The 25694-nt window shown below is 39.7% G+C and overlaps 1 protein-coding gene across 2 annotated transcripts in view; it reads left to right on the plus strand.

Moving 5' to 3' along the window:
• RUFY3 (RUN and FYVE domain containing 3) overlaps nucleotides 1–25694 on the plus strand; it is a 94390-nt gene that overhangs the window by 7697 nt on the left and 60999 nt on the right. Inside the window, exon 1 of one of the 2 annotated variants that reach the window (XM_052641739.1) lies at nucleotides 13410–13587. The exons of the other annotated variant lie outside the window; for it this stretch is intronic. Within the exon in view, the coding sequence (XP_052497699.1) occupies nucleotides 13410–13587 (178 nt within the window). Of the gene's footprint in view, nucleotides 1–13409; nucleotides 13588–25694 lie in introns of those variants that run through there. 2 annotated transcript variants of the gene reach the window in all.

Genomic DNA, 25694 nt, shown 5'->3' on the forward strand with positions numbered 1-25694 from the left:
AGCCATAGGTATACATATGGCCCCTCCCACTTCAACCTCCCTCCCACCTTCAGAAGCTAAGAGAACATATTTTTCTAGTGTAGGTCATAGGTAGTAAAAAGTCTAGGTGGATGATGATAAGAGTTTAGCCTTATTAACTGGATGAAATGATGATAACTCCTTTTCAGCTAATATTTTTGAAAATTCCTGAAATAATTAAACAAGTTACATAAAAGACATGCTGCTTCTCTGTCATTGCACAGGCAACTGGTAGCCATCATAAATAAAAGTAGAATCACATTTTAATGAACTTTGTAGAATATCACACCTATCACATTTCTACGCAAATCTTACTAACATTATAATGTCTTCTACAGTGCAAAGTAGCTCAAATATGAGCTTTTAAATTTATTCTGGGAATAATTTAATAGTATACCAAAGCATTAAAGAATTGATATGAAATTATGTGAAAAGAAACGCTTTTAGATTTACAAAAGCAGTGGTACTTGAGAGGGTACATATCAATATGGTCATGTCCTCTACTGTAGGTATTTGAATAACTGTGCAAAGTTAATTCATAGTCTTCCTAAAACATAACAGATCAGGAAACAGGCGCTGCTGGGCCAAGATCTTACTCTTTGCAAAGAACATCTTAAGTGTGTGGTTCTAGGCTTGCTCTATATGGAGTAGACATGAAACTCCGCATGTGTCGGGAGAGTGGCGTGAATGGTGGGGCAGAGGTGGAAAGTTCTGAAACCTGACAATCCATAAGGAAAGAAGAGATTGGCAGACTGTGCCAAGTGGCACATAGGAAGCAGAAGAAATTAATTGGTTCAGCGTGTTACCTTTTAAAATGAGGTTCCTCTCTCTAACCATACAATCTTTTAGGGGCTCTCCACAGACATTTATCTGCTTCCCCTGCCTTTTTTTTATGAACGTAGGAGATGCAGTCACTGGATGTGAAGGCTTGGTAAAACTCTGACCCCTCTCCTCTTCCTTCCTCAAGGCTCAAGAGATACCCCAGCATACCCTTTGCTCAGATCACCTTTTTACTTTCCTCTACCTTAGTCCCTTGAACATTGATCCTTACTGACTTTTATTTCATGTGATGAAAGGTTTTTATTTATATTAGAGTATAATTGCTTTTCAGTGCTGTGTTAGTTTCTGTTGTACAACAGCGTGAATCAGCTATGTGTTATACATATAGCCCCTTCCTCTTTTTTTTTTTTTCCAGAACTCTCAAAGGCAAAATCACTTGTGAAAATGATGATAATGGCTGCCATGTACTGACTGTCTGCTTTGTGCAAAGTGCCATGCTGAGCATTTTACTTACGTTATTTCATCTAACTCTGAAGTAGTTAATAGGAGTATCCCCATTTTGTCAGTGAAGAAACAGGCGCCAAAACAAATACTTTGCCAAGGTTACTCAGCTTCTAAGTGGTGGACTAGGATTCACTGTGGGCATTCTGACTTGAGTTTACATGCTGTCTCCCATAACTGGAATCACATTCTAAACTGGAGGCTCCTCCTTAGGCAGCAGTGGCCCTCAAGTTTCTTGTTCTGCCCAGCAAAGCCCTATTTGCTAAAAAAAAAAAATAAAAAAGAATGAATATGAAATTCACAAGATACCAGTGTGATAGAAAAAACAGTTATATGTATAAGTAACACTGAATTAGCCACGTGTGTGACAGGGACTTCAGAATTCCTTAAACACCCATAATTTTCTGTTTCTTGTCCATTGCCTTTGTTCTTTCTTCATATCCATAGTGACTAGCACATAATACCTTATACATTGTATGGCATTATCGACTCAATGGATATGAGTTTGAACAAACTCCAGGAGATAGTGAAGGACAGGGAAGCCTGGCATGCTGCAGTCCTTGTGGTCACAGAGTCGGCACAACTGAGTGACTGAACAACAACAATACTTGTTCAATGACTGAATTTGTTATGTATAAACGAATAAAGCCTGTGTTAGAATGAAGTATCTTTTAGGGCATAAATATAGCTTGATTTTTAGAACTTGGGGTTTTCATGATTGAAGTGAAACACGAGGGTGGAAATATACCATTGCAAAAATATAGAGTACTTTAAAGTTTCATATCTATACCAGTAAGTATCTATTGAGAGTCTGGTATTGGGAAGGTACTATTTTAAGCAACTGTGTAATGGTGTGCAAAACAGGCCAAGTTCTTACAAAGCCTGTGGTCTTCGTGAAGCTAGTTATTTATTTCCTTTTTAATACCTAAATAAATTGAGATAGGAGGAGGATAAAATTCTCAAAATGGCCTACTAAGCAGTTGGTAGCTTTATATCTGTAAATTATTACCTCCTGCCACTTAGCCATGAAATCCACTTAAGTTATTAAGGCAGGAGTTATTTTTGTCTTATGTTGGTTAATTTTAACAAGAAAAATGTGCATTGTAATATTATTCCTGATGGTGTTTGGCAGTCATAGTCTGGCAGTCATGACTCAGCTTCTCAGGTATATTCATTGTATATAATATCATTCTTGGCTAGTATCTAACCAAGTAGTACTGAGCTTGCCAAATGCATAAACCTAAACTTGCAACAATCTCAACATTAGCAGTAGATATAACCGAGCTTTGTCTGGGAGAGGGAAGGAAGTGGAGGGAGGATGGGAGCATGTGACAAAGTCATGATCATTCAATTGGATAATCTTATAATTTAGCAGAAACGTCTGGTCTTTCCCATGTGTCATCATGATAATAATTCATCGAGGAAACACTTTTGTGCTAACAGCAATTAGTGAAATTTGAGGGAGGGTAAGACATTTCTTCTTAAATTGTGAAACCGTGACCCAGGAAGCCTTGGGAAACAGAACTTGTGAGCTTTACAAACTGATTTAGTTGCACAAGTTGACTAATTTTAAGAAGCGCTATTGTGTGTAGAATAGGAACTCCATAATAGGAGTAGTCAGCTAACTATAAAAAGAATAAGTGAAGTGATCTCTTACCTTCAAAGCTGTTGGAGAAGAATTGGCATACCTACCAGAAATCTATTTCTGAAAAGCATCTAAATAATATCATTTAAAAATGAAAATTCATTACAAATAAGCCAAATGCTCACCAGCATGAAAATGGGTAAAAAATTGTTTATATATAGGATGGACTATTACCTTATAATCAGTAGCCCAAAAGGTAAAGTACAGCTACACACTACAATATGGATACATGTTAGAAAATGCAGTTTTGAGTGAAAGTGTGTTAGTCGTTCAGTCATGTCCAATTGTTTGCAACCCCATGGACTGTAGCCTGCAAGGATCCTCTGTTCATGGAATTCTCCAGGCAAGAATACTGGAGTGGGTTGCCATTCCCTCTCCAGGGGATCTTTCTGACCCAGGGATAAAACCCCAATCTCTGACACTGCAGGCAGATTCCTTATGGTCTGAGCCACCAGAGAAATCTTAGAAAATGCAATATTGAGTGAAAGGCTTAGATTATATATAGTAGGAAGCCCTTTTTGCTGAAATTAAAAAAACTGAAGCTGAAATACTACTTTAAAGAAAGAGTTACTCAGTCGTGTCCAACTTTTTGTGATCCCATGGACTGTATAGCCTGCCAGGTTCCTCTGTCCGTGGGATTCTCCAGTCCAAAATACTGGAGTGGATAGCCATTCCCTTCTCCAGGGGATCTTCCTGACCCAGGGATCGAACCCAGGTCTCCCACATTGCAGGCAGATTCTTTACCATTTGAGCTACCTGGGAACCCCAAGATATTGTTCAGGCATCTATTATTTGTAAGAATAGTTTTAAAATAAGGTAATGGTTTCGGACAAAGCTAGTGGAGGTGATGGAATTTCAGTTGAGCTATTTCAAATCCTGAAACATGATGCTGTGAAAGTGCTGCACTCAATATGCCAGCAAATTTGGAAAACTCAGCAGTGGCCACAGGACTGGAAAAGGTCAATTCCAAAGAAAGGCAATGCCAAAGAATGCTCAAACTACTGCACAATTGCACTAATCTCACATGCTAGTAAAGTAATGCTCAAAATTCTTCAAGCCAAAAAAAAAAAAAATTCTTCAAGCCAGGCTTCAGCAATATGTGAATCGTGAACTCCCTGATGTTCAAGCTGGTTTTAGAAAAGTCAGAGGCACCAGAGATCAAATTGCCAACATCCGCTGGACCATCGAAAAAGCAAGAGAGTTCCCGAAAAACATCTATTTCTGCTTCATTGACTATGCCAAAGCCTTTGACTGTGTGGATCACAATAAACTGTGGGAAATTCTGAGAGAGATGGGAATACCAGACCACCTGACCTGCTTCTTGAGAAATCTGTATGCAGGTCAGGAAACAACAGTTAGAACTGGACATGGAACAACAGACTGGTTCCAAATAGGAAAAGGAGTACATCAAGCCTGTATATTGTCACCCTGCTTATTTCACTTATATGCAGAGTACATCAAGAGAAACGCTGGACTGGAAAAAACACAGGCTGGAATCAAGATTGCTGGGAGAAATACCTCAGATATGCAGACGACACCACCCTTATGGCAGAAAGTGAAGAGGAACTCAAAAGCCTCTTGATGAAAGTGAAAGAGGAGAGTGAAAAAGTTGGCTTAAAGCTCAACATTCAGAAAACGAAGATCATGGCATCTGGTCCCATCACTTTGTGGGAAATAGATGGGGAAACAGTGGAAACAGTGTCAGACTTTATTTTGGGGGGCTCCAAAATCACTGCAGATGGTGACTGCAGGCATGAAATTAAAAGACGCTTACTCCTTGGAAGAAAAGGTATGACCAACCTAGATAGCATATTCAGAAGCAGAGACATTACTTTGCCAAGAAAGGTCCGTCTAGTCAAGGCTATGGTATTTCCAATAGTCATGTATGGATGTGAGAGTTGGACTGTGAAGAAAGCTGAGTGCCGAAGAATTGATGCTTTTGAACTGTGGTGTTGGAGAAGACTCTTGAGAATCCCTTGGACTGCAAGGAGATCCAACCAGTCCATTCTGAAGGAGATCAGCCCTGGGATTTCTTTGGAAGGAATGATGCTAAAGCTGAAACTCTAGTACTTTGGCCACCTCATGCGAAGAGTTGACTCATTGGAAAAGACCCTGATGCTGGGAGAGATTGGGGGCAGGAGGAGAAGGGGACGACAGAGGATGAGGTGGCTGGATGGCATCACTGACTCAATGGACGTGAATTTGAGTGAACTCAGGAGTTGGTGATGGACAGGGAGGCCTGGCATGCTGCGATTCATGGGGTCGCAAAGAGTCGGACACAACTGAGTGACTGAACTGAACTGAACGGAATGGTTTACACAAAATTCAGTAGTTGTCTCAAAAGGGGAGGCAGAAATTCAGAAATTCAAAAGAGAAAAGTGAAAGTCGCTCAGTTGTGTTCAGGCCAGAATACTGGAGTGGATAGCCTTTCCCTTCTCTAGGCAATCTTCCCAACCCAGGGATCAAACCCAGGTCATTGCAGGCAGATGCTTTACCAGCTGAGCCACAAGGGAAGCCCGAGAATACTGGAGTAGCTAGCCTATTCCTTCTCCAGCGGGAACCAGGGTCTCCTGCATTGCAGATGGATTCTTTTAACAACTGAGCAATCGGGGAAGTTATCAGAAGAAAGAAGGCACATGTACATGTAAGACACTGGTCTATTTCTACAGCTGAGCAATGGTTTCATGGATATTAATTATTTTTATAATTTATTAATTATTTTTTAAGACTTAAAATTATGCATTGAAGTTTCTTGTTTAAAGGTGTTCTGAAATGAGTCATTTTAGAAAATAATTCCCTCCTTCATTTATCTTCTCACACTTCTGAATGTATCAGGTACTCTTAACATGTTCACCTGAGTAAGTAAATGTGGCAGAAACTTGGCAAGGTGTTTTTTTCAGTTCTCAGAGTGGTGGTACAGTAAGCAAGTGACATCCTTCATGATAGTCAGGAAGAATTCGGTTAACCCTTTGCCAGCACAAGCAGAAAGATCCATTCTGGAGCTGTTCAAAAAATGCTCACTTGGGAATTCCCTGGTGGTCCAGTGATTAGAACTTGGTACTTTCACTGCTGGGACCTGGGTTCAATTCCTGATCCTCAAAATAAGATCTCACAAGCCATACTCCATGGCCAAAAAAAAAGAGGGAAAGAAAAAAGGCCCACTTGTTAAAAACCTAAACTAACTATATAAGGGTCGACTAAGTCATGCATTGGAGAAGGAAATGGCAACCCACTCCAGTATTCTTGCCTAGAGAATCCCAGGGATGGGGGAGCCTGGTGGGCTGCCATCTATGGGGTCGCACAGAGTCAGACACGACTGAAGCGACTTAGCAGCAAGTAGAATATATAGTTTGTAAAACATTAAGGTGTAAAGTATGAAAGCTGATAACATTTTTCTGTTCTTCAAATCTTAACTTTGTTGAAATTGATGTTTAGGAAATTTCAAGAGTACCTTGCCTGTGTTACTTTGTTTTTGCTTTTATTTCCTTTTATTTTCCCTGTGATCCTTGGGGTGAAGTGCTGAAGTTGCAAAGTATAGAAGAAAACATGGACTTTAGGAGCATTCTAGAAGCAGCTGGAAATCCCAGATCTGCCACCTGTTAATTGTGTGATCTTGGACCAATTACATGGCTCCGCCTGGCTTCCTTGAATGTAAGAAGGCATATCAATATCTACTTTGCAGGAGTCTTGTGAGGACTTACTATAATATTTATGTATGAAGCACCTAACAGAAAAAAGGAATCCAATAAATGACAGTAACTTCAGTCCAGTTCAGTTCAGTCACTCAGTTGTGTCTGACTCTTTGCGACCCCATGAATCACAGCATGCCAGGCCTCCCTGTCCATCACCAACTCCCGGAGTTCACTCAGACTCATGTTCATCGAGTCGATGATGCCATCTAGCCATCTCATCCGCTGTCGTCCCCTTTTCCTCCTGCCCCCAATCCTTCCCAGCATCAGGGTCTTTTCCAATGAGTCAACTCTTCGCATCAGGTGGCCACAGTATTGGAGTTTCAGCTTCAGCATGAGTCCTTCCAGTGAACACCCAGGACTGATCTCCTTTAGGATGGACTGATTGGATCTCCTTGCAGTCCAAGGGACTCTCAAGAGTCTTCTCCAACACCACAGTTCAAAAGCATCAATTCTTCGGCACTCAGCTTTCTTCACAGTCCAACTCTCACATCCATACATGACCACAGGAAAAACCATACCCTTGACTAGATGGACCTTTGTTGGCAAAGTAATGTCTCTGCTTTTGAATATGCTGTCTAGGTTGGTCATACCTTTCCTTCCAAAGAGTGAACGTCTTTTAATTTCATGGCTGCAGTCACCATCTGCAGTGATTTTGGAGCCCAAAAAAATAAAGTCTGACACTGTTTCCACTATTTCCCCATCTATTTCCCATGAAGTGATGGGACCAGATGCCATGATCTTAGTTTTCTGAATGTTGAGCTTTAAGTAGTAATAATTTTTCCACATTATATAACAGGGACACTGAGCATGACAAATCAGTCTTTGTCTTAGGAGCTGAGTAAATATACTTTAAAGGAATGTAACTACTAACTTTGAAAAATGAATCTCATTTGCTTTCAATCATAATATGGAAAATTCGAGCTGTGTAAACAGCTAGAACATAGGTATTATTCAGATCATTATTTTGAATTTAAACTTTACATAGTCTTGTTAATTCTGTTTTACGGCCACAGACTGTACCCCAGCCCCTCACAACTATTTTACAAATATATGCTGTTATTCACAAGTGCACTCACATGAGAAAATAGTCAAATACAGTTTATGAGTAGTATGTTTATGAGAAAAAAGTTCAAAGTTTGTACGTCTTGCCAATGACTTAATATTGCCTTTATGTTCTAAGCTAATATGTTTACTTAGTAAAGACCCAAATGTGAAAACATGACTAAGCAATAATTTAAATTACTTTTATTTATTGGAGAAGGAAATGGCAGCCCACTCCAGTATTCTTACCTGGAGAATCCCATGGACAGGGGAGCCTGGCCTGGCAGGCTACAGTCCGTGGGGTCACAAAGGGTTTGACACAACTGAGCGACTGAGCATAGTTCTCTATAAATTGTGCTGCTTTTCATAGTAAATGTATTGCTTATGAACAATGAGCAGCTGTCATGTTGAAGACTCAAGAGTGTTTACCTGCAAACAGGTGTAACTTCATAGAAGTACAGGTTTTCCTGCCCATCCACAGTTCTTATTTCTGAAATAAGTGTTAACACCTCCTCAGACTGGTAGATATGGGAAACTCAAGGGTAACCAGTGTGTACAAATTTTTCTCTCCTGGGCCGAAGTTTTAGTTGCTTTGGACTTTGCTCCCTATATCCTCCACCTGAAGAGAAGGACCTTGGAAGGAATGTTAACCAAGGTACTCTGCTTGTTGACATAGATGTTCTATTTGTGCCGCTATGTTGTAATCAGGCCAAATCTCCTGTTCAAGGTTAAATAAATGCTTTATTGTGTGGTTGATGGGAAGATTGTCCGTCACTGTTTGTGACCTGCTGGATTCATATGTTGGTGTACTGTGCTTAGTCACTCAGTCATGTCTGACTTTCTGCGACCCTGTGGACTGTAGGCTCCTCTGTCCATGGGACTCTCCAGGCAAGAATCCTGGAGTGGGTTGCCACTTCCTCCTCCAGGGAATCTTCCCCACCCAGGGATTGAAGCCATGTCTCTTAGGTCTCCTGCATTGGCAGGTGTTTTTTTTTCTTACCTGCTGGTACCACCTGGGAAGCCCAACACAGGCAATCCCAGAGCATTCAGATCAATTTATATATTCAGTTGGACACCACTGAGCGACGTTCCTGTTCCTGTCCTATGTTTTAAGAATGTATCAGTGACCTAGAATCTTGATATCATATGTACAGATAGCCAGGGCTGTTTGATATTGTGGTTCCAGGAACTATTTAGTGTATCTTTGAAGATTTTCTGTTCACTTCAGTCACTCAGTCGTGTCCGACTCTTTGCGACCCCATGAATCGCAGCACGCCAGGCCTCCCTGTCCATCACCAACTCCCAGAGTTCACTCAGACTCACGTCCATCGAGTCGGTGATGCCATCCAGCCATCTCATCCTCTGTCGTCCCCTTCTCCTCCTGCCCCAATCTTTCCCATCTTCAGGGTCTTTTCAAATGAGTCAGCTCTTCACATCAGGTGGCCAAATTGTTGGAGTTTCAGCTTCAACATCAGTCCTTCCAATGAACACCCAGGACTGATCTCCTTTAGGATGGACTGATTGGATCTCCTTTCAGTCCAAGGGACTCTCAAGAATCTTCTCCAACACCACAGTTCAAAAGCATCAATTCTTCTGTGCTCATCTTTCTTTATAGTCCAATTCTCACATCCATACATGACTACTGGAAAAACCATACCCTTGACTAGATGGACCTTTGTTGACAAAGTAATGTCTCTGCTTTTTAATATGCTGTCTAGGTTGGTCATAACTTTCCTTCCAAGGAGTAAGCGTCTTTTAATTTCATGGCTGCAATCACCATCTGCAGTGATTTTCGAGTCCCCCAAAATAAAGTCTGACACTGTTTCCCATCTATTTCCCATGAAGTGATGGGACCAGATGCCATGCATGATCTGTTTTCTGAATGTTGGGCTTTAAGCCAACTTTTTCACTCTCCTCTTTCACTTTCATCAAGAGGCTTTTTAGTTCCTCTTCACTTTCTGCCGTAAGGGTGGTGTCATCTGCATATCTGAGGTTATTGATATTTCTTCTGGCAATCTTGATTCCCGTTTGTGCTTCATCCAGCCCAGTGTTTCTCATGATGTACTCTGCATATAAGTTAAATAAGCAAGGTGACAATATACAGTCCTGATGTACTCCTCTTCCTATTTGGAACCAGTCTGTTGTTCCATGTCCAGTTCTAACCCTTGCCTCCTGACCTGCATACAGATTTCTCAAGAGGCAGGTCAGGTGGTCTGGTATTCCCGTCTCTTTCAGAATTTTCCACAGTTTATTGTGATCCACACAGTCAAAGGCTTTGGCATAGTCAATAAAGCAGAAATAGATGTTTTTTTCTGGAACTCTCTTGCTTTTTCCATGATCCAGCAGATGTTTGCAATTTGATCTCTGGTTCCTCTGCCTTTTCTAAAACTAGCTTGAACATCTGGAAGTTCACAGTTCATATATTGCTGAAGCCTGGCTTGGAAGATTTTGAGCATTACTTTACTAGCGTGTGAGATGAGTGCAATTCTTTGGCATTGTCTTTCTTTGGTATTGGATTGAAGATTTTAATGACTCCTTAACTATGTTTTAAAGTGTTGCATGGCTTAAAATTCAAACTATAAACTATCTCCCTTTAAGTTTTAATACATAAAGATGGAAAATTGTCTGGCTAGAAAAGAATTGTGCTATAATCAAATGTGAATGTGTTAAATGAAAGCTTATATTCCGTATTTGGAAATCAAGTTTAGTCTCTAAGTTGTGTCCAGTTCTTTGAGACCCCATGGACTGCAGCATGCCAGGCTCCACTGTCCTCCACTATCTCCTGGAGTTTGCTGAAATTCATGTCCATTGAGTCAATAATGCTATCTAACCATTTCATCCTTGGCCACCCCCTTTTCATTTGCCTTCAGTCTTGCCCAGAATCAGGATCTTTCCCAACGAGTTGGCTCTTCGCATCAGGTAGCCAAAGTATTGGAGCTTCAGCTTCAACATCAGCCCTTCCAATGAATATTCAGGGTTGATTTCCTTTTGGATTGACTGGTTTGATATCCTTACAATCCAAGGGACTCTTAAGAGTCTTCCAGCACCGCAGTTTGTTGGTGCTCGGCCTTCTTTATGGTTCAACTCTCACATCTACAGATGCGATATACATGACTCCTGGAAAAAACCATAGCTTTGACTATCTGGACTTTTGTCAGCAAAGTGATGTCTCTGCTTTTTAAAAAGCTATCTAGGTTTGTCACTTGTGGCTCTGCTGGTTAAGTATCCGCCTGCAATGTGGGAGACCTGGGTTCGATCTCTGTTCTGGGAAGATCCCCTGGAGAAGGGAAAAGCTACCCACTCCAGTATTCTGGCCTGGAGGATTCCATGGACTCTACAGAGTTGGATGTGACTTTCACTCTCACAGGTTTGTCATAGCGTTCCTTTCCTAGGAGCAAGGGTCTTTTAATTTCATGGCTGCAGTTTGCTTCCTTGAGAAAGTGATCTTAAAAAAAAAAAGAAAAAGTGTTCTGATCTTACTGCTCCATGCCGAGTGCCTGCCATGTGGAGTACTCTTAGTGAATATTTACTGAATGAATGAAGGAACAGGTCTGGTCCAGATGTAGAGGTAATGTTGGAAGAGATTTAAACAGAAAGGAATAAACCTACCTGGAATATTTTGTTTTCCTTATAACTTGCTGATTTTCCTCCTGATTATAAATAAGTATATTTGTATATGCATTCTTACATTTTGCCACTTTGCCTTCCCTCTAACAGTGTAAAAATGCCTGTTTACCTACAGAATCTGGTTCTTAGTATTTTTTCCTTTGAGTTCAATCTCAAATTAGAGTGGAGGCATTTACAAATTTTTTTGTATTTGTTGTAAACACTTTATTGCAGTACGGCTTTCCTTTTCATTTACTTTTTAAAGAATTTTTGTTGTTGTTGAAATATAGTTGAATTGTAATGTTGTGTTACATTCAGATATACAGCAAAGTGATTCAGTTTTTTATGTATATGTAACATGACATTTTAATAAACTCAAGAAGAAATTTTTCTTTCAGTTGTTAGATATCCCTCTCATAAGAAATCCTAGAACAGAATAAATCATCTTGGGACATATTTCTTGAAGTTTTATGTTCTTTCTTAAAACCAGACCCTCCAGCAAAAGAAAAAAAAATTGTTTTCAACCATCCAAAGCATTTTCAAAGAAAATCTCTGTCATCCCTTATCTCTGTTATTTTTGTAGCTCAGAAAGCAAGTACCTAAGTTTTCACTTCCAAGGCATAAAGGCCTCATTAGATAATATAGATATGTAGATGCACAAACTGGTTGATTGGTTTAAGATAATATGATAGGACTTCCCTAGTGGTCCAGTGGTTAGAACTCCACATTCCCAGTGCAGGGAGCACAGGATCAATGCCTGGTCAGCGAACTAAGACCCTACAAGCCTTGTGGTGTGGCCAAAAGATAGAAAAATAAAATGTGCAAAATAGAGAGAATATGATAATGTGCACTTAGGATGTTCCAGGGTGGGAGAAATTTTAAGATATAGCATAGTTTTATCCTCTTATTAGAAACAGTCTAATGTAGAAACTTAGTGAATACAGCAGTGTCAGAAGTGAAGGAGGGACTGCCATAAATCAGGAAGGATTTAACTTCTAGGGTTTTTTGTTTGTTTGTTTGTTTTTCTTGCACTTCTGTCCAGTCTGAAAAATTAAGTCTTTATACTTTGGAGAAGAAAATTATGAATGCCTGAAAGTATATTTAAATAAAAAATCTGCTTTAGTTTTTCTTAAAACACCACCTTTAGCAGAGCAAAGAATTTTGATAGCTAAGTATATAAGGATAAAAGAAGTGAATTATGTGCTTGTTAAATTAATCTAACTACCTCTTTTACCATTTTTGCTGTGCAGCGTTTTACCCAGTATTAATTGTCCTCCTGTTACCCAGCCCTTTTATCCTACAGCAAGGGAAATTGATGAGAATACGTGCATTGTGTTATGTCTGATCACAGTTTGACTAGCACAGTCTGGAAGTGGGTTGTGCACGATGAGAGCAGGCAGCCTAATTGCTCTCCCTGCATCAGCAGCATCTATAAAGCATCCTGGGAATTGCTCGCCCTACGTTCAGAGCAGCTGGTCACATGAGCTTGAATTTTCAGTTCAGTTCATTAGTCAGCCATTTTGGTCAACACCCTGCTTTACTGCGCACAACCAATCCTATTAGAACTCAGCATCCCGGCTCCTCTGAGCAGATCCTGGAAGTGATTTCTGCAATTCAGGATTTTTTTTTTTAAAGCTAAACAGAAAATATTGGTTTATTTTTTGTTCATTTTTTTCCTTTGTATTTTTTTTTTCTGTAAAAAGAAGGAGGATTTTTCACTTACTCATACAGAGGCCAGTTTTTTTTAAAAGCCAACTAAGGTAGCATCGACTGTGCAGGATTTCAAGCCTCTGCCTCAGCTGAAAAAGAAGGGGGTAGGGAAGGGAAGATAACAGGAGAGAAGCTGGAAGAAGATAAGCATCATCTTATTTTGCTATGTGGTAGGAACTGCCTCTGAGAAAACATAGCATAGAATTATTTATCTTGAACACTTGGTGCTTAAAGGATAGGTATTTTTCCATCTTTTTTTTTTTTTTTTTTAAACCCTCACCTGCCCCTTTTCTTGAGAGCTTTGTTGCAGAGCTTCGGATTTGGGGGTTTTTGTTGAGGAGGGTTTTTATTTATTTTTGTTTGGTGTGTGTGTGTGTGTGTGTGTGTGTGTGTATTGTGGTCCCAGCTGAGTCATCATGTCTGCTCTGACGCCTCCAACCGACATGCCAACCCCCACCACTGACAAGATCACACAGGCTGCCATGGAGACCATCTACCTTTGCAAATTCCGAGTGTCTATGGATGGAGAATGGCTCTGCCTGCGAGAGCTGGATGACATCTCACTTACACCTGACCCAGAGCCTACCCATGAAGGTATGGTCAGAACCCGTCCTCCAGTATCTCACCAGCATCCTCAGTGTTAATCAGGCTGGGAGGGTCAGGGAGAAGCAGGAGGAACCCATACTCTAAACTAGCTAATGGCCCTGAAAACCTTTCATCCTTAAACCTACCACCAGCTCCCCTTCTCTACTTTACTGGGGGAAAATATTTTTTCCCTGCCCTCTGAGGTATCCTTTCAAAAGATGCTGGTGCTTGCTTAGAGTTCTTTGTCTTGAAGGCTCTAAAGAACATTTGAGATCACTTATCACATCTGACCCTAATCAACCAATGGAAAAGCTATTAATTCTGATTAGATGCTAACATATTATAGAAATTATAGTTATTTTTAATAGAGTAAGGTAAAATTGCATGACTAATTAATTATAGGAGTGTACGTGGTATAGTTGAAGCACTCACGAAGGGTATCCTATCATCAGGATATAATGTTAAACAGGCTGTGGTATCTAGAAAATACATGGTCAAACATTCTTTCTTTAAAATAATATAGATTGTAAGATTAGATGAGAAAGCAGTTTTACATTCAGTGCTTATTTAATGAATATGGTCTCAAAAAAGCATAATACCTTAAAAGGTTAAGCATGATTGATAAGGTAATTCCTACCCATGGAACCTATTAGGCATTGCTTTTTATAAGTTGTTTGTGGTAACTGTTGACCCATGTGAAATCTCCACTGTCAGTCCCTTTGAGACCTTTGTAGTCTCTTGACTTGTGACTTTCTCCCAGAACCTTTTCTAAATTCTGAGAGGCTTTTATCTTCTACCCCTAAATTTTGTGAACTTAATACCATAAGGAAGAAAATTAATTTGAATCAAATTGTTTTGTACTTTGTGTACTGGCCTCTTAGCTAGGGTTTGTTCTCTACCATTAAAATAATGAAGAAAGAAACGCTCACATATGAGAATAAATTTTACATAAAATCTGCCCAGTGTTTAGGCATACTGCAGGGCAGAGGGCACAAGGTGAATTGCACCTAGCAGTTGGGTTAGAAAAAGTGATTCCTTGCCCTTGACCAAGCATTGCAATCTTATCATGACTCAGATTTCACTCTTTGTGTCTGAAAAGGATTTTATTTTCCCAGTTAGCCACTTTTAGGGAGGGTTAACATCGAAGCACAAAGCAGTCATTTGGGTGTGTTTTTAAGGGCAATGTTTAAGTAGTTTCTAAGGCCCTTTGCACCCTTTAACAATTGGTTTGTCTGTTGGACAGCTTCCTTTGGCTCTGAGTTTCAGAATGTGCTGCATGGCGGTCAGGAGACATCAGCTGGAGGCACATACAATGCCAGTACTGTTTAGAACAGCCTCTCAAGCTTTAAAAATCTTTAGGGAATAAAAGTACATTTTGAGAATGCTACCAAAAGTCTTTTCAGCAGATGCCTCAGTCTGCATATTTTGTTTTTAAAAATATTTATTTTGAAAGGCACACAATATCATATATTCCCTTAATTATAAAATTTAGTGTGTCATTGTCTTTAATTTTGAGCACACTTAATCATTTGAATGGGCTTCCCAGGTGGCTCAGTGGTAAAGAATCTGCCTGCCAATGCAAGAGACACAGGTTCAATCTCTGGGTCAGGAAGATCCCCTGGAGAAGGAAATGGCAACCCACTCCTGTATCCTTGCCTGGGAAACCCCATGGACAAAGGAGCCTGGTGGGGTACAGTGTTGTGGGGATCAGGAAGAGTCGGACTCTACTTAGCGGCTGAACAACAGCAACAATCGTTTGCATACCTATTTGTTTTTTGAGCAAGATTCCTGTGAGTAAGCAAAAGTGAGCTGCTTGGTTCAAGTGAGCATTTGTAGTGGTGCTGTTTGAATTCTCTATAGAGAAATCTGTAATGGAAACATGAGGGCTGCAACCTAAGCTCAAGTGACACATCCTTGGGTTAGAGGAAACAGACAAATAGAGTTTCCAACACCTTAGAATCATCTGGAGAAGGGGTGGAGGAAAATAGAGAGAGGCTGGCAAATGAATTTTGGAATTCTGCCTTCAACTGGGTAAAAGAAGCAACAATTTCAAATTATTAGTACTAGAAGTAATAAAAGAAAGTCCAGGCCCAAGAAAACATCCATAGGTTTAGTGATCTAGGAAGGCAGGTAAATAAAAGACAGGGATTTTATTCTACTGGCTAACTGTGGATGTCTAAACAGTGACTTAAACCCAAGAAATGTCTGCCTGAATAGTAATGCTAGAGACAGTTGTTAAATGTAATTTAGCTATTAACCTGTAAGTGGTGATTGCTGGACCGGTGATAACAGGAACCTTACTGTGTTAACAAAAATGGAGCACTTGGTGCCCAGACACAGAGAGTGTGCACAGAACACTCCCCAGTTGATTTGTAGACAGAGGGAAGGACATCTGACTGTGCAAATTCTGCGCTGGGGCCCCCGACCCCCATGAGAGAAAATGGGCAAAAACATCATGTATCTTCTTAAGATGATAATCTCATTGTGGCCTCATTAGTAGAAGCTTTGAGGTTTCCAACTTTTGTTTTCTGAAAACAGCTCTTGTCTTCACTCTGCTGCCCACAGTGTAGACCAGACCCAGAGTTTCAGCCCACCTTAACTCTTAAATACATGGGAATAAAAACTCACTTCATTAGTTCAGTACTTACTGGTAGTCAAGGAGATCAGCTATCTCATTTCTTTTAGTACACTTTTGTAAAAACCTGGAACAAATGTCCAAATCGTTGATTGCAAGAAGAAGGTTCAAGAAAGGCTTCATCCAGGAAGTGATGCTTGGACTAGGCTCCACCTTGTACGCTAACTGTAGAATCACAGGCAGATACTGTTATGGGGGGGACTGGAAGGGACATGTCAACAGCACACAGTGAGATGCTGGGCTGGACTATAGTAAGTTGTTAGGAGTGGTAGCCATGATAGTAAGTTAGGAGCATTAACTAAGATGTTTAATGTAAGTTCAGTTCAGTTGCTCAGTCGTGTCTGACTCTTTGCAACCCCATGAATCGCAGCATGCCAGGCCTCCCTGTCTATCACCAACTCCCTGAGTTTACTCAAACTCATGTCCATCGAGTCGGTGATGCCGTCCAGCCATCTCATCCTCTGTGCCCTATAAATGTTAGTTATTTGTGTAATAGTTATTCATGAGACAGTGGTTTGAGCTTCAACAGTTGTAAGCCCCATTGTTAGATCTCTTGCCTTTTTAGTATGTATTTCTAGTTTTGTTTCTGTTTTTGTAACCTTTTGGAATAGTCTAAGCTAGTTGTTTGCCAGACAGACTAAAGGTGGTTAGTAGCTTAAATTCACATTTCAGCATTGCCCTTTCTTGGGCCTTTGCAAACAGGAAAATAATTGGTTAAAAACAAAAGTCGGTTATCAAGAAATACTTGTTTTCCCATTAACTTTCTTTTAAAGAAGAGGAATCCGACATTGAGAAGTGAAATAGATCAGTTTAGTACAGTAAAATAGACCATTTGGTTACAAAGGTAACTCTTAAGATTTGAATTATTTTTTGACTTAGAAAATACCTTTCTCAAATACAGATAGTAAGAGGCAGACTACGAAGAAATGATACAGCAGCAGACACATTAAGAAGAGAACCTCTGGTCAAGCCTTTGATTTTCAAGTTACAGACTGTGTGTGATGACCAACTTCAGACACACTGTTACTGCATAAGTGTCCAGTTTCCCCCTGGTAGTTACAATTTGCTTTAGTGTTCGTTTAGAGTGTCTGGCACTTACACAGTAATGTGTAAGGAGTTAGCTTGCATGTAACATCTGTGACTGTAGTAACGATACTGTACTACATGTAAGGATCCTGTACTACTGTACTACATGTGTTTGGTCTGTCAGTTGATCAGAAATATTTATTGAGCATCCCTTGATGCAAAATCCAGTTCTAGAGACTAAGAAATAGTGGCCCTTGCCCTGAGTGAATTCACAGTCAAGGAAAAAAGATGAAACAATGATGTCAGAGGCTGCTGTAAAACAAGTATGAGCTACTTAGTTGCAAAAGGACAATCATGTTTTGTAGGAACTGGACACGGAATTCTAATCCCTAGTGACCATACTTCCCAAGGGACAGTATGGGTGTAGATTTCAGATCAGACTTTTTTCCCATATAGTAGGGAATAATCTGCTGATTATAATAAGGAAGGAAAATAATCCCCTGAAGATAAAATAGAAAGTGTTTGGTTTTTGGTGACTACTGAAAGTGTCTGGTTCTGAGATAACTCCATTGACATTTACTAATGTATTTTTACTCATTAATATCATTGCACAAGAGTAAAAGCCCATTCTGCCTGGGAACTGCATATGTTTTAATGAAACAAGTGCATGACCCAGTGGGCATTTTGGCAGGGGAAGCCAAATGGCTGTTGACCAAGAAACTTCATAGCATCAACTCACTACAGTCTAGTGCAGGGCTTCTAAACCTGGGAAGATGATCCAGAAAATTATATATAAAATTTTTTATCTGTACTTTATTTTTCCTGGGAAAGAAAAAAGCTTAGGGACCATTAGAACCCCCAAAGAAAATAAATGTTTAGAAAATCATGCATAATTTTAATCATAAGATCAGACCCTCGGCCCTGCATTCAGCACACACTTAAGTATCCCACCTGTAATTTATGCTCCACGCTATGCTAGGTCCTGAGGTATAGCACAGTGCCCAAGCATGCTTCTCTGTATTTTCTGAGCTTATTGACAAGCAGGAGGTGGGGTGCTTCAACAAGTATTGATAAAATGGCTTCCCAGGTGGCTCAGCGCTAAAGAATCTGCCTGCCAACACAGGAGATGCAGGTTTGATTCCTGGGCTGGGAAGATCCCCTGGATGAGGAAATGGCAACCCACTCCAGTATTCTTGCCAGGAAAATTCCATAGGCAGAGGAGACTGAAAGGCTACAGTCCATAGGGTCACAAAGAGTGGGACATGCCTGAGCATCCATGCATGAGTGCTATGGTATAGAGCCAAGCATGTTTTATTAGGAAGGTCCAGGGAAATTTTCCAGTTGAAGTAAGTAATGTTTGAACTAAGACCTAAAGGATGTGCAAGAGTTAATCTGATTATAAACTGGAGGCAAGGAACGTTAGGGGTGGGGAATGGGGAGGAAACAGCATTTGCAGAGACCCAGATACCAGAGCTGAGAGATTTTTAGTCTCTCCAAATTTTCTTTCCAGTAACTTTTCACTTCTTTGAGAAGAAATACTAATAAAACTACATGCTCTACCAGGGACAAAATGTTAGGGTTAGTGATGAGGATAGTATATTTCTTCTTTTCTGATTGTGTATAATGTTATTTTTTAACAGTAAAATCTGAAGTGTTTTAATAGTGAATAAGTTCATTAGTGTATGTGTTTATTTCCATGCTTTAGTAAAATAAGTATATATTAAATCATCATATAATATGTGAATTTTAATAGCCCTCTTGAATAAGACTTAAATAAGAGTTTCTCCCAGTTAACAGAAAAGTAAAACAATCATTACTCCTAATATTGAATACCAGTAACATGCAAGTTTGTGAGAAGACTTTCTATTTTCGCATATTTATGTGTGAACCTTCCCTTATATTTTTTATGCTGAACATGTATTTTCTACTAAGAAAATTATAAACCATGTGAAGCTCAAAGATTCTTAAATGAAACTGCTTTAACTGAAGTTGATGAAAAATCAAGGCTTCAGTTATTTTCATAAGTAAACATATGTTAATGATATCCAAAGTATCACTTAGCTATATATAAATCATCTTTTCTGCATTTGTGTGTGTGTATGTATGAAATTATATAACCTGGATTTAAGGCATCCAGCTATCATAGTTTTCTATTATGATTAAACAAATAGTACTATATGTGTTAGGGCATAAAAGAGAGAGAGGTGCTCTTTTCCACCACAGAGACTTAATTTTTTCTTCCCTTTTCATTTCCACAACTACCAGGATCTAACTGTGTCACATTCAGACTCCCACACCTACTTTCAGCTTTTCTCCAGGCCATTTCTCTTCCTGTTATACTGATTGATCCTTTATAAAATTGCCAAGTAATTCTTCATGAAAATAAACTTTTCATTCTTGTACAAGAGTCTGTTTCAGACAGTCTTTATATTGAATGTAGAATATTCTTGGAAAAGTGATGACGACAGTGGTGTAGGAAGAGATGCTGTCTTTTATTGAACAGCTACTTTTTGCCAGGACCTGTTTGCTCTAAGTAATGTTTATATGTATTACCTCATTTAATCTGTAGAAAAACCCGTTGAGCCTAGGTATTATCATCCCCATTTTACAGACTGACAGATGTAGTAAGTGGTGGAGCTAGGACTCGTTCGGGCAGCCTGGATCCAACCTACGTGCAACTCTCCTATACCAGAATTCAGTGAGTGTAAGTCCAGCAATAGACCTGCACATAATAAGGGACGTCTTCTTCCCAGTCTCTGGTGACATATTTCCATCCATTTTATACACAGTGGAACATGGCATTGGCCAGCTTATGTTCAGGGAGCACCCAAATGTGGCCAGAAGCAGGCCATTTGGGGCATTTTATCCACTTGGTTTTTTTCTTTTTTCTCTTTCCATCCATTTTTATAAAGTATGTGAAAATATTTATATGATTGTACAGATGCTGTCAAACAATAAAAATAATACACTGCGGAGACTGACCTGGTGGGCAGGTGGCACCTGTATGTGCTAAATTTTAAATGTTTCTCAAATGAATGTGCAAAGTGACGTGGAAAGCTGTTTGTGGTAGCAGTAATATTCATGATTATGGATCGTCAGAAACAATAACTATGTTGAATCCTTATTCTTTAGCCAACTATTCCCATGCCCTTCTTTTGGATAATTTTACTTATCAAATGTTTTTTTCAAACTCCTTCTCAATACTTGCCTATTTCAACCAGGCTGTGATTCTATACTTCACCGAAAAAGTGATTATTCTTGTTGTTAATACTATTTCTGCTTTAAATTCTTCTCACTGACATTAAATTAGAAACCAGAAAGGACCCCTGACTCCCTTCATCCATGAACCTTCTTTAACAAGTCCAGTATCCTTCATCTCCTGAATCGTTGGGTTCTGTCTCCATCACTTGATTGAATACACTTGAAATCATCCTCTGATGATGTATTTTAGCCTATGTGATTCATACTTTTATAAAATTATGCAGAAAGTTCTTTAGGGGAAAACTTCTTTTGTACCATTAAGAAGGCCTCATATTACTGTATATACTATTTATGGTAGCTATCTAATACACTTGAGGTGACCTCAATGCCCATATGGCACTAGTGATAAAAAGTCCACCTGCCAGTGCAGGAGACCTAACAGACTCGAGTTCCATCCTTGGATGGGGAAGATCCCCTGGAGGAGGAAATGGCAGCCCACTCTAATATTTTCAGAGAATCCCATGGACAGAGGAGCCTGGCAGGCTACAATCCATGGGGTTGCCAAGAGTCAGACACGGCTGAGCATCTGAGCACACACGCACAAATGCCCCTTAATCCCCAGAAAACGATCACTTAAAAAAAAAAAGACTATTGTAACACCTTACCTTCCATTACACACAACTTATGGTTTCTGGATATTCAAAATTTTTTTTTGAAATCACTTAGCTCATAATTCAGACTCATTATATTTTATTTTGAAAATAGAAGTTCAGTATAACAAGTAATTTTTTGTTGAACATATCTGTGAATAATGTTCAGTGCTGATGAAAATATAGGAAAATTCAGGTGTTAGTAGAATATTCATTGGCACAGCCTTTTTGAAAATCACTCTATCCGTGTGAATCAGGTGCCTCAAAAATTAAGTTCCAATGGTTATACCAGACATGTATCCTAAGGAAATAATCAGAGATATGGGCAAAATATACAAGTATGTATAATCATCACAGTATTATGATTTATAGTAGCAAAACTTTAAACATAACTTAAATAACCTAACAGGAAAATTATTCAATAAATTATAGAGCATCAGTACCAGAAACATTGATAATGGTGTTGGGAAGAATATTTAGTGGTCTAGGGCATTGTTTAAAGTATAGTAAGTTTTGAAAGCTGTCTCCCAAGCCACATACACAGTGTGATCACAAATTGATTTAAATATAGATACATGTACACCCAAGTGAAAGGAAATGTACCAAAAACGTAAAAAGTGGTCTTCTCTGGAGAGTGGAACAACAGAGGATTTTTATATTCTTCATACTTCTTCATGTCTTCCAAATATTCTTGTTATTGTTCCGTCGCTTAGTTGTGTCTGACTATTTGTGACCCCATGGATTGCCGCACGTCAGGCTTCCCTGTCCTTCACTATCTCCCAGAGCTTGCTCAAACTCATGTCCATTGAGTCAATGATGCTATCCAACCATCTCATCCTGTTGCCCCCTAATATCCTATAAGAGGATATATTACTATAATCAGGATACTGTGCTGTTTTTTCTTTAAAGAAAAAAGCTTTATGAAAACTACACTTGTGTACTCATCCGTCTGTCTACCTCAGAGTTAAATATCTTCCGTGACAGAGTTTCCCACATCCACGAACAGGAACCATAGCTCTAAAAGCAGGACTACTGCTTTGGATTCAATGTCCAGTATAATTTTTTAATATTTCTAGTTAGACATTTTGAGCTTTTCCAGGTAACAGGCCAAAAAAACATTACTTTTTTGGCATACTTTGTTTTCAAAGCTGACTATATGCTGCATACAGTGCACATGTGGCCCACAGTGTCCAGACTTGGGTGCATTCAGTACAGCATTTAATTTACTCCTATCCTATGCTCAGAAAATAAAACCTGAGTGGGTTAGTTCTGTTCAGTCGCTCAGTCATGTCCGACTCTTTGTGACCCCATGGACTTCCTATCCATCACCAACTCCCAGAACTTAGTCAAACTCATATCCATTGAGTCGATGATGCCATCCAACCATCTAATCCTCTGTCACCCCCTTCTTCCACCTTCAATCTTTCCCAGCATCAGGGTCTTTTCCAGTGAGCCAGTTCTTCTCATCAGGTGGCCAAAGTATTGGAGTTTCAGCTTCAGCGTCAATCCTTCCAAAGAATATTCAGAATTTCCTTTAGGAATGACTGGTTTGATCTCCTTGCAGTCCAAGGGACTCTCAAGAGTCTTCTCCAATGCTACAATTCAAAAGCATCAATTCTTCAGCGCTCAGCTTTCCTTGTAGTCCAGCTCTCACATCCACACATGACTACTGGAAAAACCATAGCTTTGACTAGACGGACCTTTGTTAGCAAAGTAATGTCTCTGCTTTTTAATATGCTGTCTAGGTTGGTCATAGCTTTTCTTCCAAGGAGCAAGGAGCGTCTTTTAATTTCAGGGCTGCAGTGAGTAGGATTGTCTATTTTATAGAATCATGTTACTGTTCTTTCCTTTGGCACGCCTCCTTTTGTAATCTGCTCTCAGTGAGATTACTGGAACATTTGTTGCTACCAGCCGGTTAGCCTCAAGTTTACATGGTCAGGTTCTCTGAGTTGTGATTATGTGTGTACAGGGCAGTCTTTGTGAAATTCTCACAGTGAATAGATTATAGATTCTATGGCCATCTCAGAAGCCTGCCAGACAAAGTTTTCTGGACAAGGTTTATTCCTTGTTGCTCTGATCTGGAAATAGCCTGGCTAGTCTCCCTTGTATGGTAAGTTGCCTTACCCACTTGCCTCTGGGATTTTATAGAATCCTGAATTGGGGAGAAATATCAGCAGGGTTCTCTTTGCACCCCAATCCACAAATGAAGCAATAGAACAGCTCCGTGCTGCCTCTGAGCTGATGGTAACCTGCTCTCCCTAAAATTATCTTTCCTCAGGTGTACTTTCAGTTTCTTCCCAGCTCCTTATTACTCCTGTCACTGGCATCTGCTTTAGGGCAGGGTTGTTAATCACGGTGCGTCTCTACTGTCTTTGCTCTATGTTGGTGAGCTTTTTCTGGACCTTTTTTGGATGGAGCTTTTACTTTAATGTATGCCTTTCTTTGTAGTTCACATCATTAATAACTCTTCTGTGCCTCATCAGCTTCCAGTGCCAGAACGTCCTGTGTCCTAAGGTAATCACAGACGTTATGTATCATTTTCCAGAGGTAAATGCTATACCGGATTAGGTAACTAGTACTCAGTGATGGAGCTCAGGAATCCAAGTTGTTGGATGCCCAGGCCTGGGCACCTGAGACCTGACTGGGAAGAGAGCACGGCTGTCATTTGAGAGAACCCACAGTATTCTCTGCTCTTCACTTGTTTTGTCGCTCAGTAGTATCTGACTCTTTTGTGACCCCTTGGACTGTAGCCTGCCAGGCTCCTCTGTCCATGGGATTTCCCAGGCAAGAATACTAGAGTGGGTTGCCATTTCCTTCTCCAGAGGATCTTGCCAACCCAGGAATTGAACCCTTATCTTCTTCGTTGGCAGGCAGATTCTTTACAACTGAGCCACCAGGGAAGCCCCCTCTTCACTTCTGGTTCTGTATTATTTGGGGAAGGTAGAGAATATAATGGGGCACGATTTTCCACTGTGATTGTACCAGCCCCCACCAGTCACTTGGATTGCTATGAGGTGCTCTTGAGTACAGGGAAGTAAATATTAAATTATTTCCCTTGCAGTTTTTCCTATTTGAACTTTGTCAGAGAACAAATAGAAGAATTTGATGAGCTTAGAAATACATGTGTAGAGGGACAATGAAACAGACTTATTGTGAAATAGCCTCTAAGTAAATATTTTTCCCCATAATTAAAATTAAATCAGTGTATTAAAATTAATGGGGTTCTTCTAGAAAATACATTTAGTATTACTATGTAATATTTTAGTGAGAACAACTTTATTTTTCTAGTTAAAAAGAATATATTCACATTTAAAAGGTCACAGAATACAGAAAAGTAAAAAATATAAAACAATTCATCTACAATTCTAGCGCCTATCAATAACCACTAGTGAGATTTAGTAACCAGATTTTCTTGTTTAATATATACACATGGAGTTCATTTACAAACTCACGCAATTTTATACACATAAGTTGTGTGTATACCTGTGTTGTGTGACCTGCCTTTTTTCTCTCCACATCAGTAGATGGAAATCTGTACCACCTCCTTTAATGCCTTAGTTGTTTGGATGTGCCATGAATTCTTTATTCCCTTATTACAAGCATTTAGGTTATTTCTAATTAGGCTACCACAAACATTCTTTCTGACTTCAACAATTTTCATTTTTAGAAGTGGAATTTCTGGCTCAAATAGTAATGTATTTTAATTTTTTATACACATTTCCAAGCTGCCATAAACATTAAAAAAATTTAATGCCACGGTATCATGAATGTTCCCATTGGCTACCTCCTTGCAACTCATTTTTATCTGTGACTGCTGTAGTTGGTTGTGGTTTCTCACACTGATTAAAATCTGAACTCTCCAAGGAAACAGTGTGGTTTTTTAGGACAGTTGATTCAGGAGCTGTAAACTGCGTAACATTTTATCTGTTTTTCTGTTTTCTTTAAGCTAGTGACAATGTTCTAGGCAGAAGGGGATGAGTTTTACTTCTGATTGTACACTGAGAAATTCCATGCTTCTCTAAGATTGCTAGCATTTACTTTCTGGGGTTAAAAAAGCTGCTGGGGCTTTTTTTTTTCTTTCTTCTAGAGCTGTAAAACTTAGGATATTTCTGAGATATACTCTGTCTTATCTGAGAATGTCACCGTGTCCTGTTCTATGGGCAGTAGCTACCCAGCAATTCTTTAACAAGGGCAGGGTGTCCCACAGTTTAACTCATTTCTAACTCTGTTCCCCTGGAGATAGCATCAGATCCCACAGGTCAAGGGCTCAGATCCTCAAGACTACTCCCTGACCCCCACCACACACAGACTTGGGCTGCAAGTGGCAGGTCCCCAGGTTACCCACCATTTCTAGCTGACTGGGCTACAAATCGGAGGTTCCCATGACCTTCTCTCTCTTGAATTCAGTTATTTGCTAAACAGCTCATACAACTCAGGGAAACCCTTACTTATGTTTCTAGTTTATGACAGGATGTGTTGGAGGATACAAACGTACAGCCAGATGAAGAGACATGTAGAGTGAGGTCTGGAAGGCCCAGAGCACAGAAGCTTCTGTCCCTTTCTAGTTGATGTACATCACCTTCCTGGTTCATGAATGTGTTCAC

Source organism: Budorcas taxicolor, chromosome 6 (genome assembly GCF_023091745.1).
Source record: "Budorcas taxicolor isolate Tak-1 chromosome 6, Takin1.1, whole genome shotgun sequence".
Classification (NCBI taxonomy): Eukaryota; Metazoa; Chordata; class Mammalia; order Artiodactyla; family Bovidae; genus Budorcas; species Budorcas taxicolor.